Source organism: Mauremys reevesii, linkage group 5, assembly GCF_016161935.1.
Source record: "Mauremys reevesii isolate NIE-2019 linkage group 5, ASM1616193v1, whole genome shotgun sequence".
Taxonomy (NCBI): domain Eukaryota; kingdom Metazoa; phylum Chordata; order Testudines; family Geoemydidae; genus Mauremys; species Mauremys reevesii.
In genome coordinates this window covers 108,552,532-108,570,127 of record NC_052627.1, presented here as the reverse complement: position 1 = coordinate 108,570,127, position 17,596 = coordinate 108,552,532, and the positions used below count along the sequence as shown (strand labels likewise).

Here is a 17,596-nt window from a genome sequence, read left to right as displayed (position 1 = left end):
TGTGCTGAGTGTGGCAGAAAAACTGTTAACAGCGTACATGTGAAAGGATAATCTTTCTCTCTGTCTTGCAATTATATTTTGCACTTGTAAAGCTCCTTCTGTCTGATCATTTCAAATATGTGGTGATAATTTTACGGATTTGTCCAAGGCCATACATCTAATCAGTGGCAGAGTTGGAACCAGCAATTTAATTGCTTTTACCACTAGATGATCCATATGCAGATAGCTGTCCTAAATTTAACATTTACCTGTGCATAATTTTGCAAAAGTACCAGTATCTCTAAGCACATATTGCTAATTCCTTATGCAAATTAGATGCTTAACTATTAGCACTGATTTATTTTTCACCTGCTGTAAAAAAAACTAACTCTCCTTTAGTTGTTGTTTTTTTTGATGATGATGATGGACCATGAAAAGTCAGCCAAGATTGAAAAAAAAAATGTTTAAATTTGGTAAAATATGCTTCATCTCTAACTATCCGTAGCATACGGAGAAAAAGGCTACTATGATCATAGACTCTAGGAGAGAGCAGAGGCATTTAAGAACAGAAGCTGTAGCTTCAGTCTGCGGAGAACTGACCTGCTAGGGGTTGTGTATGTGAGTGCCAGGGCAGAGTCAGTGAAGGAAAAGTGGGAGAACTTGCACCCCTGTTGGGTGACAAGGCGATAGGGTTGCCAGCTTTGGCTGGATAAATCCCACGCGGTTTCATCACATGACATCTTTAATTAAAGGTTAATCCCTGGCGGATTGGCAACCCTATGACATACTGAAGCTCTGGCTGCCTCCTGTAAGGGACGCGCTGAGGCAGAGCCTGCAGGCTCAGGGCTTGTTCTTCGTCGCTGTCTGGGCTGGGGCCTGGGCCAGCAGCTGCCGCCGCCCGGCCCGGGCCGAGGAGCAGTAACGTGGGGAGGGGGCGCGGCTACCCCCACGCAGTGACACCGGCCTTGTCAGAGCGTCTTCCCGCCGCCGCCCCGCGCTCCAGGGCCAGTTCCCGGGACGCGCGAGGGCCCCGCTTCCGGGCAGGCCACGCCCACCTCCGCTGAGCCCCGCTGCAGCGCCCCCCACCCCGCGCAGGCGCAGTGCGATCTCGGGCGGCGTGTCATGGCGGCGGCTCTGAGCGGGATGTTTACAAACCAGCCGCCGGGAGCGCCTCCCCCTCCGCTCCCTCCCGGCGGCCCTGGCCAGGCCGGGCTCCTCCCGGCCGCCGCGGGACCGCGCAACCCCAACAGCACGCTGGTGGACGAGCTAGAAGCGTCCTTTGAGGTGGGGGGAGGTTAAGGGGCCTGGGGGCTGGGAGAGGTTCAGGGGTGGGAGGCGGAGGGCGGGAGGGGTGGGAGAGGCGGAGGGGCTGGGGAGGTTCAGGGCCTGGAGGGGTGGGAGGCGGAGGGGCTGGGAGGTTCGGGACCCAGAGGAGTGGGAGAGGCGGAGGGGCTGGGGAGGTTCAGGGACCCGGAGGAGGGGTGGGAGAGGCGGAGGGGCTGGGGAGGTTCAGGGCCCGGAGGGGGTGGGAGAGGCGGAGGGGCTGGGGCAGGTTCAGGACCCGGAGGGTGGGAGAGGCGGAGGGGCTGGGGAGGTTCAGGGGCCCGGAGGGGGTGGGAGAGGCGGAGGGGCTGGGGCAGGTTCGGGACCCGGAGGGGTGGGAGAGGCCGAGGGGCTGGGGAGGTTCGGGGCCCGGAGGTGGGAGAGGCGGAGGGGCTGGGGAGGTTCAGGGCCCGGGGAGGTTCGGGGCCCGGAGGTGGGAGAGGCCGAGGGGCTGGGGAGGTTCGGGGCCCGGAGGGGTGGGAGAGGCCGAGGGGCTGGGGAGGTTCGGGGGCCGGAGGGGTGGGAGGGGCTGGGGAGGTTCAGGGACCCGGAGGGGTGGGAGAGGCGGAGGGGCTGGGGAGGTTCAGGGCCTGGAGGGGGTGGGAGAGGCGGAGGGTCTGGGAGAGGTTCGGGGGGGCCGGAGGGGGTGGGAGAGGCGGAGGGGTTGGGGGAGGTTCGGGACCCGGAGCGGGTGGGAGAGGCAGAGGGGCTGGGGGTGCCATACAGGGCTGAGGAGTTTGGTGGGAATGAATTTGCATGAAGTGTTGTGCGCTTACTTTCTGCCTCCCTGGTCCACTTTTGCCATTCGCAAGGGCTGTTGACGAGTGGTGTCTGTCTGTCTGTCCTTTGCATGACATGTGCATAAGGTGCCCGGTTTCTCCTTTAAAACAAGTATCTCTGTCTTCCCAATCATCTAGGCTTGCTTTGCTTCACTTGTGAGTCAGGATTATGTGAATGGCACAGATCAGGAAGAAATTAGAACTGGTAAGAGCCTGCCAGCCAAACCAAAATACTATAACAGGGTTAACATACTGGGTTTGTTAAAAAGATACTGTTATTTTATCTATTTTTTTTTTTTTAAAATAAAACCTTTTTTTTACTACACATAATAATCTCACCTGTGTGCATCTATATAGGGCCTCTACCTACATATCTATAAAAAAAATTTTTTGCCACTGTTAATCTCTTTTGAGCTTCACTGGTCTATGCTAATTTGGAAGCAGTAGTGGAGAGAGCTCCGTGTCTGCCATCACTGTTCTAAATACTGTGCCATCTAACCCTATTAAGATCAGCCTTTTTAAAGGTATTTTAGGCACTCATGTGCCTAGTGGGATTTTCAAAAACACGTAACTCTCAGAATGAGGCACCTAGGCACTTCTGAAAATCTGTCCAAGGTGCTTAACATGGTATCAGCAACCGAAGTGTTGTCTATAGTAGAGATCCAAATCTGGCTAACCCCAATGGAGCTGAACCAGTGATAACAATTAGAGTGGGGGTGGCCAGGAGGCAAGGAGCGGGTTCTATGGGGAGCAGTTGGGAGCAGGACGTGGGTGGGGGTCGGATGGGGGGAAATAGGCTGTTTTGGGAGGCACGTGGGGCTTGTACTCACCAGGCGGTTCCCTACCGGTTCTTCAGCGGCACTTTGGTGATGGGTCCTTCACTCGCTCCGGGTCTTCGGCAGCACTGAAGGACCCGCCACTGACGTGCCGCCGAAGACCCGGAGCGAGTGAAGGACTTGCTGCCGAAGAACCGGTAGGGAACCGGTTCCTAAGATTTTCGCAGCTCATCACTGCCCCAACCCTATGCCTGAGCCCCTCATCCCTGGCCCCACCCCAGAGCCCTCACTCTCGCACACTCTGAACCCACCCCTGTCACATTAATTTTGTTCTGTGCACTAATATGGAGGTGATGTGTCACATTTGTGCAACACGACACCTCCATATTGGTGCACATAACAAAATTCATTCCGCATGTGAGTGGGAAAAATTAGAGGGAACACTGCTTTTGGACTATGCTGGAATGAAGAAACTGTTGCACAGGATAACTAAATAAATTTTATAAGAGTCATTAATAAATATGCACAGGAATACACTGAAATGTTACTTAATGTACACCGCTACCTCGATATAACACAAATTGGATATAACGCGGTAAAGCAGTACTCCGGGGGGGCAGGGCTGTGCACTCCGGTGGATCAAAGCAAGTTCAATATAACACGGTTTCACCTATAACACGGTAAGATTTTTTGGCTCCCAAGGACAGTGTTATATTGAGGTAGAGGTGTATTTGCATTCAAGACCCACAGAAGTGACTTTGTGTTTATTTGTATACTTAGGTTTTGAGTCCCTTTTTCATTAGAGGAATTTTAATTAATCTTTTGCGGTGAAACTGGAAGTGAGCATATTCTTTTCCACATCTTACAGAAAATTGATTTTAACATGGTTACTATTCTAAAAGAGGCATGCCATTTAGAACTTGCAGAAGTAAAAGTCTTTGGCGTGATAGTCTATAGATATGTTTAGTCAATTTACTTTCCATTATTTAGGGACTTCAGATTTTATAAATACAGGCCACTAAAAATACAGAAGTGTAGAATCAAATTTTTGGATTTACTTTCTCAAATGTCTTCTGGAAAAAGCTGTAGATTAATTTTTAAATATTGAACACCTGGCTACGTAGACTAAGAGGCTAATGTACATTAACTGATTTCCTTCTGTGGATGTTTTTAAACTAATCTGGTCTTTGATTGCTTTATCTTTCAAATCTTGTTATATTTCTGTATTTTAGGTGTTGATCAATGTATCCAGAAATTTCTGGATGTTGCGAGACAAACTGAATGTTTTTTCCTACAAAAAAGATTACATCTGTCTGTCCAGAAACCAGAGCTAGTTATTAAAGAGGTAGGAGATTATCATCTTTTCATCTACTTACTTTACCTGTGACAACTTTAATTTGTTCCTTTCCTTTAAGACTAAGGATGTATTTCTTTTGTTCCATGATACTACAGAGAATCTGAGACAAGTACCATATTTGATCAAGAAATGAAGTTTTTGTTCAGTGGAACATTTCCCTTCTTTCTCCATCTGCAAGCACAGTGGATTTTTAAAATTATTCCCATTTATGCTAGTTTTCCTAACTGTCCTACCATTATTATTTATATAGTTACATAAATGTGTGTAGCGCTTTACTACAAGTGTGAGGCACAAACAAGCGGGTCTCTTTCCTGAAGATCCTAGAATCTAAAGGTACAAATAGGTGCAATCAGGGGCGGCTCTAGGCACCAGCAAAACAAGCTGGTGCCTAGGGCGGCAAAATGTAGGGGGCGTCCCCTGCCGCCGGGGAGGGCGGGAGGCTGGGCCGGCGGACCTCCCGCAGTCATGGCTGCGGCAGGTCGACCGGAGCCCGGGACGAGTGGACCTGCCGCAGGCATGACTGCGGAGGGGGCGCTCGTCGCGGGGCTCGGCTGGACCTCAACCGGACCCGCGGGACCACGGCACCCGCCGCAGTCATGCCTGCGCGGCAGGTCCGCTCGTCCCGGGCTCCGGTCGACCTGCCGCAGGCATGCCTGCGGGAGCTCAACCGGAGCCGCGGGAAGCGGGGACCCGCCGCAGGACCGGGGAAGGGCGGCGCAGCGCACCGCGCTGCGTGGGGCAGCGTGATTTCTAGAGCCGCCCCTGGGTGCAATGCAGTACAGAACAAACAATGGTTGAGTTTATTTAGCTTATTGCCCTGTCACTAAGTTTGTAGAGCTCACCTGGATCACTCTCAGTAGCTCTTACAGCACGTAAGAAAATTTGGATATAGATATGCTCCTTTGAGGGAACAGACCAGTTAGTCAAAGTTGGATGTGCAGAGGGCAAACTTTTCTGAATTACATGAGGGGCATTGAAACAGAGACCTGGTATGCTCGACTAGAATGTATATCATGGAAGGGAGTAGCCAAATTATTCTATCTCCAGTTCAGCCACTTCTCATAGTAAGATGTTTTCACTCTGAGAATTGTCCGTTGTTTCATAGGCACTGTAATAGTTAAAATTAGTTTACAGTGTAATCTTTTTACAGTGAAAATAAGTCATTTACTAATTTAAGATATCTATCAACTGCAGGATGTTTCAGAATTGAAAAATGAATTGCAGAGGAAAGAAGCACTAATTCAGAAGCATTTGGGTAAACTGCGTCACTGGCAGCAGGTTCTAGAAGACATGAATGTACAACACAAAAAACCTGCAGAAATGCCTCAAGGACCATTAGCTTATCTAGAACAGGCTTCTGCAAATATTCCTGCACCCATGAAGCAAACATGATTAAGAAAGATATTTGAATTTAGATCTTTTAGTATTTTAACTTAAAGTGAAATGTAATATTGATCTTTCTACCTTGTATAATATGTGATGTAATTTGTAATATAAAAATAGTTTTATACTACGACAGTGGGACACAACTAAGAATAAAATAAATGGGGCAGAATCTGTAGTTTAATTTTTATCAAAGTATGGATTGTTTTTACATTCAAACTGAACAAATGCTCATGTATGTCTTGTATTGTAGTCAGAATATACTTGCATAGAATATGCTAAAAACCCCTCCTATTACTTGGGAAACTGACAGAGCAGTCCTAATGCAGCTATAGTCCAGTTAAGGCACTAATGATACACAAGTACTTGCAGAGTTTATTTGTTCATCTCAAGTGTAGCCTTATATACAGTTTTCATTGTGAGTGTTTCTAATCATGTAGCATCCTATGATTCTGGAGAAATAGTGCAGACTTTTTATTGGTTGGTCAAATAACTCAAAGCAAGGATTTTCTGTTGAGCTCTACTGCTATCTATGGCACAGGCACTTGCCTTCGCTTGGGATGGAGGGGGGAGAATGTATTTTAAATGTGTTTAAAAAATACATCTCTTTTCCTAGTGTAGACATGGCCAGAAGGAGCTATGGGATGTTGGTGCTATTGGGAAAATGTTCTGGCATCTGATGCTTTTAAAAACTTGTAGGAGAGCTTCCTGTTGGAAAGGGATAGAGATGTGGTTAATATTTCCCAGTCATCCTCCATCTAAGCATAATGCCTGGCATTTTCTACCCTTCCCATGGCCTGTTTCTACAAATGTATGGTGCCTTCTTTTCCTCCTGAAACTATACCCACTCAGTTTAAAGGTTTGGCACCCTGGGAGAATGTTGTTGGCTTTCCTCATCAAAGCAGATTTAGCTGAAGTAGCTAGAAATGGAGTGTTATCAGTTTCAGGCTGCTGCAGCTGACATGAAAAGCCGGTGGAGAAGTACTGCCTGATTGTGTACTATTGGCTAATTAGCTGTGACATTGTAAGTGAGGGAACCAGACAGCTTGTCTGCTCTGTGCTTGCCATTGTGCTCTCAGAGCATTGCTGCAGGAGAGAATGTAAACTCAAACTCCCTTCCCTTTAGAGAGTAGGTTTAAATTAACTTCACTGTGCCATAAGTGGAGAGAAGCTGCAACGCAGGAGAAATAACTCCCAACTTCTGGAGCTAAATGTTCTTTCAAGTCCTCTCTTCGAACCACTGACTTAAGGAACCCATCTGATTTACTTGGACAGTATTTGAAGTTTCCCATTTTCCTGTAGGGACTGCTACCTATTTTCACACAAGGAATGGGCAGGCTGCCACAAAGTAAGTCAGGCTTTGGCTACACTTGCACTTCAAAGCGCTAAGTGTAGTCAAAGCGCCAGCGCTGGGAGAGAGCTCTCCCAGCACTGTCTGTACTCCACCTCCCTGTGGGGAATAACGTACAGCGCTGGGAGCCGCGCTCCCAGCGCTGGGGCTTTGACCACACTGGCGCTTTGCAGCGCCGCAATTTGCAGCGCTGGAGAGGGTGTGTTTTCACACCCTGCTGCAGCGCTGCAAATTTGCAAGTGTAGCCAAGGCCTGAGTAACAAACTCCCGTTGATTGCTGCAAGTACAGGACTGAGTTACATGATGGTTGCTTTTTAAATTAACTCAACCTAGTCTGTCTAGGCATGTACATCACACTTAACTACTATGTCCATTTTTGTCTGTCCCTGTGAAATGAGAGAGGGATCTCCCTGAGTGGAAAAAGGCTTTCATCTACCTGAAAATGACTGATAAAAATCTAAGTAAATAATGTCTGTTCTTTGTGGGATGTATGAGTGGTTTTACTGCTATTCCTCATAAGGCTTCTACTTGTCCATTGGACTCAGATTTTGAAAAGATTTTTTTCACCTTAAAAAGCTCATTTTGCTCTTAGAGCTCTCAGTACATGCACTACTGCTCCAATTTATTAACAAGTAGCTCTTTCATTGCTGATCATTTTAGCAGAATCATCCTAAAATATTGATTCTTCGGTCCCAAACCCTCCACCCAGTTCTCACCTACTCAACTATCATATGTTGCTCTACTCATAATACTAGTAGCTATGTATTGTAAGTACAAAAAATAGTTGGCTTATTAAAACCCAAAAATATGGCCTTATGCTGCCAAGACTGTGGCTTTGGGAGAGACCTCTGCTGTATGTTTTTAAATGAGAGCAAGCTTTTGCCACATGATCTGGTATTGCAATCATTTTTTGTCACAGGTGATCAGTCTACTCTTGGGTGCTGTACTAAATGTCTCTCATACTAGACAGAAAAAGCTTTTTGCACTGTTTATAGATTTTCTAAAGGGTTTCTTGTGGAAAACTAAGCCTTCTAGATATTACACAGATGTTCGGGGGAGGGACTGGAGTTACATGTAGTTGTCTAAAATTCACTCAATGTTTCTGGCAGATTTGTTTGCTACTGTTGCTCTCCCACTCTGCCATGTTGAGAGGCCTAGTCTACATTTTCCTTTAGAAAACCCTGAAGTTCAGTAATTTCCCCCTCAGTAAAATGGGGATAATGCTGACCAACTTTGTAAAGCACTTTGAGCTCTACTGAAGGAGAGCACCATATGAGCTATGTATTAACTTTAATAGACTGTCATCTTATGAAAGACAGTTGCTATGGCTTCTGAATATTGGATAGCCAGAAATTTAAAATATTTGGTAATATTGGCACCACAAATTACACACTAAACTAGGAAGGGGGATACTTACGATGTCTCAGCTAATTAGCCAATAGTACACAATCAGGCAGTACTTCACCGGCTTTTCATGTCACCCTTTAAATCAAGAATAGAGAGCACTATGGGATTATCTGTCTGCAAAGGCAGCCTTGTAAAAATGGGACCACTGTACCAGAAGGAAAATAATTGTAGGATCTCGTATGTATACTACCAATTTGATTAAACTAATTGAAGTACAACTTGGCCTGATTTATGATGTTATAAAGAATGATTTGGAAGGTGAGAAGTTTCAAATACACTGATTAACAGACCTCAGCAAATCTTGAAGTTATGTATAAAGTGTATGATGTGAGGGTGCAAAAACCTACTTAATTGAAGCCAGATGGTACATGGATGAGGTGAAAAAATGTAGAAATTTAAAAAATCTTTCCAGACAGAGCAGTAGATTGTCTGTTTCCAGCAAAAGTTGATGTAGAATCCTAATAAGTCATAGCTTTGAGTATACTAAAGCAGCCAGGTGATTAGTGGCTAGAGTATGAGTAACTCACTGTGGAGACTGCTGTAGGATTAGAGCAAGGGTGGGCAAACTTTTTGGCTCCAGGGCCACATCTGGGAATAGAAATTGTATTGCGGGGCATGAATGCTCATGAAATTGGTGTTGGGTTGCGGGAGGGAGTGTGGGCTCCAGGGTGGGGCCAGAAATGAGTTCAAGGGGTGGAGGGATGGGGTGCAGGCTCTGACTGAGGATGTGGGCTCGGGGGGCAGGGGATGAGGGGTTTGAGGTGCAGGATGGTGCTCTGGGCTGGGATCGAGGGGTTTGGAGGGCAGGAGGAGGATCAGGGCTGGGGTCAGGGTTTGGGGCATGGGGAGAGGTTCAGGTGCAGGCTCTGGGCAGTGCTTACCTCAAGCGGCTCCCGGGATCAGCGGCATATCCCTTCTCCGGCTCCTAGGCAGAAGCACAGTAAGGCAGCTCTGCGTGCTGTCCCATCCACAGGCACCATTCCTGCAGCTCATTAGCTGTGGTTCTTGGGGCGGGGGCACTATGCAGAGGGGAGCCTCCAGCTGCCCCTATGCGTCAGAGGTGTAGGGGGGCCATGCTGCTGCTTCTGGATGCTGCATGGAGCAGCCCCTGCCCCTGATAGAGCGGGGACCCCAGACCCCGCTCCCCAGCGGGAGCCCGAGAGCCAGATTAAAATGGCTGACGGGCCTAAAACGGCCCACGGGCTGTAGTTTGCCCACCCCTGGGTTAGAGTATTAATGTAACCAGTTCAACAATTAACTCGCATGTTATGGAAATGTAAATTGTTTTTCTCATTTTATGGCCTTTCAAAATTGGGTATTTCTGCTTTGTGATAGCTGGAATGAATATATGAGCATGAAGAAACAAAGTGGGTGAGGTAATGTCTTTTATTGGACCAACTGGTGAAAGAGACAGGCTTTCAAGCTTATACAGTGGTCTTTAGGTCCAGTAGAAAAAGATTACCTCACACACACACCTCCCCAAGTCTGGCTAATATCCTGGGAGGGGAGTGTGTCTGTTGCCTGTGGCCAGTGGAGTTGGGGAGTTGACCCATGGCAGGCAGAGACAAGGCTTGCTCATACTCAAGGCAGTTGGTAGCAAGGTGCCTCACTGCCCTGGGTACCCAGCATAACATGAACGTAGAATATTCACAATTATCTGGGGGTCATAGTTGATCAGAAGCTAAATATGAGTCAACAGTGTAACACTTGCAAAAAAACAAACATAATTCTGGGATGTATTAGCAGGAATATTGTAAGCAAGACACGAGAAGTAATTCTTCCACTTTACTCTGTGCTGATTAGACTTCAGACGGAGTATTGTGTCCAGTTTTGGGCGCCACATTTCAGATGTGGACAAATTGGAGAAAGTCCAGAGAAGAGCAACAAAAATTATTAAAGGTCTAGAAAACATGACCTATGAGGGAAGATTGAAAAAATTGGATTTGTTTAGTCTGGAGAAGAGAAGACTGAGAGGGGACATGTAACAACATAAAAGGTTGTTACAAGGAGGAGGGAGAAAAATTGATCTTCTTAACCTCTGAGGATAGGACAAGAAGCAATGGGCTTAAACTGCAGCAAGGGTGGTTTAGGTTGGACATGAGGAAAAACTTCCTAACTGTCAGGATGGTTAAGCACTGGAATAAATTGCCTAGGGAGCTTGTGGAATTGCCATCATTGGGGATTTTTAAGAGCAGGTTGGACAAACGTGTCAGGAATGGTCTAGATAATACTTAGTCCTGCCTTGTGTGCAGGGGACTGGACTAGATGACCTCTTGAGGTCCCTTCCAGTTCTCTGATTAGTGCAGATTTGCATTCTTCACAGATTTGCATTCTACACTTCCATTTTAGTGTTTAGTGAGTGGTATGTGTTTTGTTTGTTTATTAAGTGCTCTTCGGTGCTGATTTGTTAATGCTGGACACCTAAATTCTCCATATATTCAGAGTAAGTACTAGCTCTCTCACAAATCTTTCCAGCAATCTGCCGTTCTTCTGTTTTGGAGGAATCCTTTCTAATCATGAGAGGAGCATTCAGTCTCTGGCTTAATCAGTCAAACTCCCTGCCAACACAGTTGTCGGTTAATCTCATTAGTGGTGGTGATTTTTGTGTGATGGACAACTTCACACTAGGACCTGGACTAAGATCATCAACTCATTTCACATAGGTCACCCAGTCTTCATCCTAAAGTAATAAATTTCCATCACTATTAACCTGGGATTGATTCAAATTTACAACCTACAGATGAAAGTCCCTTTATTCCACATCCAATCCCATAAAACATGTAATATTATTCACACTAATCTAGCCTACCTTTTACCTTTCCTAATGACCATGTTTAAACTACATCCCTTGAAAGGGTAAATTGCTCTGGCTTCTAATATACTTCACTTTTTTCATTATTATATAATTGTGGTTTCAGGCTACTGCATTTTGTATTGCCATCCTAAATCATATAATTTATGCCCCCTTGTATGTTCTCTCATTGTTCTCTCTTGCTACAGAGGCCAGGACAGGAGGCAGTGGGTTCAAACTGCAGCATAGAAGTTTTAGATTTAATCTCAGGAAAAAACTTCCTAACTATAAGAACAGTAGGACAAAAAGAACAGACTGCCTAGGGAGGTTGTGGGCCTTCCGTCGCTGGAGGATTTCAAAAAGAGGCTGGATATTCAACTGTCCTGGATGGCTTAGACACAACAAATCCTGCATCCTAGCAGGGGGTTAGAATTAATAAATGGATAGCTAAGAATAACATCTTGCATATTGTCCATAAACAAGCAAAATTTATCTAATTCATTATGAACAATTAATGTAGTTTTACTTAGATCAGAACAACACCTATTAAGTCCTTCAGTTCAGTCATAGGACAATAGAATCTATATGAAACATAGTCATGAAAAATGGTATAATTTGAGTTATCACTGTCAGAGACAGATACTTCTCAGTCTTGTTTCCTGCACACCATTTTCTTAACTTGATTCTTATTAGTGTTGTTATAGGTAGGAACCCTAGTCATGGACCCGGACCCTAGGGTACTAGCTGTTGTACAAACACAGAACAGAGTAAATAGCTCTTCTGTAATTTCCTCCTTTTGTTACCAAATATTCTGTCCTGAAACTAAATTGTCTTGAGTCCCTTTTGGAACCAAACTACTTGTTTCCAAAGAACAAAAGGCTAACAGAGCAGAAGGCCTGGAGGCTGGTTGGTGTTTCAGTAGTAGGCTCTCAGATGTGGACCTCCTTGCTGTCCGAGATCAGGGTGAGACACAGCTATGCCAGCTTCAGGGAGGTGATTTACTGTAAAATGCACATTTCTTTATGCAAATCTTCCCTCAGACTGATGAGCAACTGGAATCAAGAATGACCCACTTAAAGCAGTGTAAGATGTGGATGATTTGGTCCTCCCAATGGATTGATGTACCTGGTGCTTACATACTAGAGGTAGACATATTGAAGAGACACATGGATGGCATATACTGAATACCTGTCTTTCATAAACTTGAAACTTTATGACTTGTACACAGTCTGGGTCAAAATTCTGCATAATGAATTAAAGTGTAAAACATTAATTTGATCTGTAAGCAAATATTTTATTAATAGTCATAATTGAATTTTATCCTGAATTTCCCAGACTGATCCTTAAATATGTTTAATGAGAATGACATGAATAGTATCTTGTAATGAGCTGTCTATACAACTGCAAAAAGGATACTTCCCAATTCTAATTATATTAATAATTCTAAAGCATCCTGCTGACATTGTCTGTCAGTACACTGTACACTATACAACAAATTTAAAACTACCAGCTTGAACGAACACCCTCTAAAAGTAATTCCCTTCAATTTATTTTATTTGAATATTAAACAGCAAAAAAAGGGAAAAGAAAGCATGGGATGTAATAAATATGAAATCACATGATTTATATTAAAACATGCACAAAATAAAGTTAAGGTGTTTTCTTAAAAGAGAGCCAGACAGGAGTCACTGGGGAACAAATTCAGCACTCTGCCTGCATAACTGTGAAACAGTTCCTATCTTGATATGAAGGACTCTTCCTGTGCAACATCTGGCTATTGAGATGACAACATACCCATAATTTTCACCTAACCTGCCTTCGTTTTTACAATAATCATATATATTTCTAAAGCACCCATCCTCTAATCCCATAGTACCTGGATGCCAAGAGCACTTAGATTCCTAGTCAGCTGTGTGCAGCTCAATTTTTTTTTCCCAGTCAGTACCCTGATTAAACATTTCACATGAGTGTGAGAAATTATCTGAGGTCATCTTTCTGGGTACTCTGGAAATAATTTGGTTTAGAATGAAAAATATTTAGTAAACCATTCCTGATGCCGAGGGTCTTGTTTCTGGTCATCTTTGGTTATGGGTGCTTCGTTGCCTTGTGTCCTGTGCAAAGAGACAAATACTACCATTACTTGAGTGTTTAGTAAAACTCAGATTTTTTTTTTTGAAGAACTACTTTGTTGCTCATATTCTTCTGGAAATAACCAAAAATACTTGAACTACTAGACACCATGGAATGGATGGAGCTAGGCCCATGTGAGCTGGAAGAGGCCAGATGCAAGCCTCGCCAGTATCACTTGTGCCATGTTGAGTTTCAATTGCAAGCTCTTCCAGGCAGAGACAATGGTCCAGATCCTGCAGTGAGCTCTGTGTGCAGCATTTTGGAGCATCTGGACCTTAGCTTTTTTTTTTTTTTTTTTTAAAGGTACCTAGCACTGTCTTGGTGCTTGAAAAATGCTAAATACTAATTAATTCATAACCAAGTTTCTACAAAGTGCACATTTACCTTGTGGCGTGGTTACTGTCTGAGGACTGTGCTGACTGATAGCTGGCCCTGATGCAGCCAGCACTCTGGTCTAAGCTTGTCGATTTCGTTATTGGAGGGGCATTTCTCTTCGATCTCAAGTCACAGCTCAAAAAGTTCTTTGCATAGGAGGCTAAATTCGGAACACTGACAACACGGCTTGGCAGCTCGTTCAGTTTCTTCTGCTTTTATTGTGGGAACAGAAATGTATATTACGCACACATTCTTACACACGGCTGGTACTATAAACACCACATATGCTCATTTCAAAACAGTATGGGCCAAATTCATCCCTGGGCCAATTCCATGGATTTCAGTGATTACTGCGGGTAATCTGGGTGTCTCATATTGGGCACCCAAAAATGAAGGCTACCCAAATTATTAGCTACTTTTGAAAACTCTGGCTATAACATTTAAATTAAAACCTCTCCTGGAGGCTCAGTTAGAACAGGCTGCAGGGGCCCAGGGATCAGTGGTGTCCACCCCAAGCAGTTGGGTCACTTGATTTTAAAATTGCTAGAGTGCCACAACCCTGCTAGCTTCACATAGGTCCCCAGATCTGTTGACACTAGTTCTGGTGGGGAGGTGGGGGTAAGTGGCTTTAACAACAAGTACACTCACTGTTTGACATTGACATACACTTGTTTTCACTACAGCCACTGGTGGCAATCCTTCCGTACTGGCTATACTGCTGCTGCACATGTGCAGTCACTCCTGCTCCAGAGCTACAGTAGCTGCCATACAGACGCTTAGATTGAACAGCGTGTTGAGTTAGTGTCCTTTGCCACTGGGCCTCCCTTTCTCCTCCACCAAAATGTCAGTAGAGTGGGTACTGTATGGAAGAGTTGGTGAAGGCTGAACAGGGAAGAGCAGATTCTGCACAGCCATTGATTCAGCGGCTAACCTACTTGTTCACTCTAAGTGGGGGAGAGTGGCCAGTTCATAGGGATGTGCAAGAAATAGCCCTTATCCCAGCACACGATCCAGCTCTTATCTCTAAGCAGACTGTCTCACATCTACATGAATACTTATTTTGAATTTACATGATCTTCATCACCTGGTTCTAGGTTAGTTTACATTATGGCATATTATACTTCTACTGAAAAGCAGCAGTTTAGTGTCTGAAATATTAGGAATGAACTAGCTGAAGTACTGAAGAATAAAAATTAATCTCTATCCATCTACTTATTGTACGTTTCTCACCAGGGAATCTGAGCACCTGTAAGTGTTCAAATACTAACAACACAACATGATTTGCTATTGTACTTGAACTGTTTGTCTTACCTTCATGGAAGGAGTTAAGCATCCAGGATTAGGGTTGAAGGAAAAGGATCTATTCCGGTGAGATTCAGTGCTGGGTAAAAGCAAATGCTGAAATTTTCTTCCCTCCTGAAGGGAAATAAAACCATGTGTGTCCTTGGTCTGTAAGCACACAATGTTCAGAATGGCCCAGAGCAGTAAGCGAGCAAGAACCTGACGAGTTGTGTGAAATGACTAGCAGATGGGGCCTTTCAGTATAATCTGAAATTGTTAATTATGAACTGGACCTAAGCCCTGGGCCTTGGCAATTGAAAAGACTCTATTAAAAGATGGAAAGGCTTTTTGCAATACTTTAAACTGTCACATGTTAACAGCATGGGGGTTTACATTTAAGAAATGGAATGTTTTCCCATCTCTTGTTACTTCTAATGAATGTCTCAATCTTGGCGAGTCAAGTAAGTGGCCTCATTCCACTGAAAAGCTGCTATGGAAAGGGGCAGGAGTGTACTTAGAATAGTGTATGAGCCTGACACCCTAGGTTTATCATTAATACTCTGCTGGTATACCAGTTGGATTAATTAAGAGCTTGATCCTGTACCATAGCAATCAATGGAAGTTTTGCCATTGACTTCAGTGACAGCACACACATCATACAGTATATGTCCACTAAGGAACGCTCACCGTCAGTTGTTTGATAATTTCTTCTCTCTCACTTAATTTACTTTGCAAGCAGCCTATAAGATGCATATCTTCTGGCCTGGACTCGCGTTTTCTTGGTTTCTCTTCTAATTCTTTAAGTCTGTGTCAAGTAAAAAATGCAAACACTTTCATCCTGATCAGGAAACAATCTCTTTCAAGGCCTAAGAGTTTAGACCAGGTTTCTCTCTCTTTGACCCATCATAAGCCCCGTCCCTGAAATCCAGGAAAATATTCAGGTCTCCCCTGACAAAACTGTATTTTTTTAAAAAGAGGGATGTGGTGAAGAAAGCACACATGAAACATGAATGTGCCCCCTGTCCGCTCCTGGGCAAAGTTCAGCTGAAGTCAACCGTGAACACTAGGTGTATCCAGCTCATGTTGTCAGTAGGAACATGTTGTCATGTTGTCTGCACAGGAACAAACGGGTCTGTGGTATCCACTCCCCAGGCAGGATTTGGGCCTAAATTCATATAAGCTACAAGTGGTAATAGTAAGCAATATACTATAGAGAATGTATTTTATTTATTCTTTTGTTTTAGCTGGAAATTGTCAAGAGAAAGGAAGCCTCTAGCCTCTCCAGCTGGAGTTGGCTACCTCAGCACCCAGATAAAACAGAATCAATGGCTTGGACTGCCCCTCTCCCAGTGCCATGCTACCACAGCTGTGATTGGTGGTAGGGTGATCAGATGTCCCAATTTTATAGGGACAGTCCTGATTTTTGGGTTTTTCCTTATATAGGCTCCTATTACCCCCCATCCCCGTCCCGATTTTTCACATTTGCTGTCTGGTCATCCTAATTGGTGGAGGCACTTGATTTAAAAGGGAGAGGGCTGGGAGCAGATGGTTCTTTGTGAGGGACCCTGAGCTTTGGAACCAATTCTTCACATTGTCTGAAACAGCCCAGAGCTGCTGACCTTCAGGGCATGGTGAAAGGTGCCTCACTTTATTCAGGCTTTAGCAGAGGGAGCGGTGTGATGGAGTTAGTTTGTGTCTGGGGGTGGGGAGTTTTGTTGGGGATTGAGTTTCATTGGCTGTTGTGGGTTTAAGCAGTGATGAACTGCAAAAATCTTAGGAACTGGTCCTCTACCAGTTCTTCAGTGGCGAGTCCTTCACTTGCTCCGGATCTTCGGCACTGAAGGACCCACCGCCGACGTGCCGCCGAAGAACCGGTAGGGAACCGCCCGGTGAGTACAAACCCTATGTGCCTTCCAAATAGCCTATTCCCCCCCCCCATCTGACCCCAACCCATGTCCTGCCCCCGACTGCCCCCCTCAGAACCCACAACCCATCAACACCCCCGCTCCTTGCCTCCTGGCCACCCTCTCCCAAGATCCCCACCCTAACTGCCCCCCAGGACCCTACCCCCTACCCAACTCACCCTGCTCCCTGTCCCCTAACTGCCCCAACCCCATCCACCACCACCCTGACAGACCCCCGGGACTCCCATGCCTACCCAACCCCCACCCTGTCCCCCATCCCGACCACCCCTCGAGAACCTCCTTCCCCTCCAACCGCTCCCTGCCCCTTATCCAACCCCTCCTCCCAGCCCCCTTACCATGCTGTTCAGGGCAGCGTGTGTGGATACTGCGCGGCCCACTGGCGCTCGCAGCCCCACCCCCTTACCATGCCACTCAAAGCGGCAGGAGCTGCAGAGCTGCCCAGGAGCGGTCCAGAGTGCTGGCACCGGCAGTGCAGCATGCTGAGGCTCTGCGAGAGGGGGAAAGGCAGGGGAGGGGCTGGGGGAGCCTTCCCAGCCAGGAGCTCAGGCGGGCTGGACAGGACGGTCCCGCGGGCCAGCGTAACAACAGAAAAACCTCCGTCTCCCAATTGCCCATCCCTTTAACAATCAGTTCTAAACCGGCTTCTAAATTAGCAAAGCACTTTACCAAGGGATATTTCCCATATTTGTGAAATGGGAAAACTGAGGCACAGAGTGTGAGCACCTTGACCCAGAGCCAG

At 45.6% G+C, this 17,596-nt stretch overlaps 2 protein-coding genes across 8 annotated transcripts in view; one reads left to right on the top strand and one right to left on the bottom strand.

Moving 5' to 3' along the window:
- The first annotated feature begins 787 nt into the window (after positions 1-787).
- Positions 788-7,073, top strand: MED28 (mediator complex subunit 28). Its single transcript, XM_039542527.1, has 4 exons — positions 788-1,263; positions 2,220-2,286; positions 4,090-4,202; positions 5,409-7,073. Exons 1-4 carry the CDS (start codon positions 1,102-1,104, stop codon positions 5,604-5,606), a joined length of 540 nt encoding a protein of 179 aa, XP_039398461.1. The 5' UTR covers positions 788-1,101; the 3' UTR covers positions 5,607-7,073.
- A 5,222-nt stretch (positions 7,074-12,295) lies between these two features.
- FAM184B (family with sequence similarity 184 member B) overlaps positions 12,296-17,596 on the bottom strand; it is an 88,944-nt gene continuing 83,643 nt past the window's right edge. For 3 of the 7 annotated variants that reach the window (XM_039540861.1, XM_039540862.1, XM_039540865.1), the window contains 4 exons: positions 15,620-15,737; positions 14,963-15,067; positions 13,661-13,863; positions 12,300-13,257 (listed from right to left, as the gene is read on the bottom strand). In XM_039540861.1, the coding sequence (XP_039396795.1) occupies positions 13,167-13,257; positions 13,661-13,863; positions 14,963-15,067; positions 15,620-15,737 (517 nt within the window). In that variant the 3' untranslated portion in view covers positions 12,300-13,166. Of the gene's footprint in view, positions 13,258-13,660; positions 13,864-14,962; positions 15,068-15,619; positions 15,738-17,596 lie in introns of all 7 variants that reach the window. The other 4 variants (XM_039540864.1, XM_039540866.1, XM_039540867.1 and 1 more) reach the window with 3 other exon arrangements.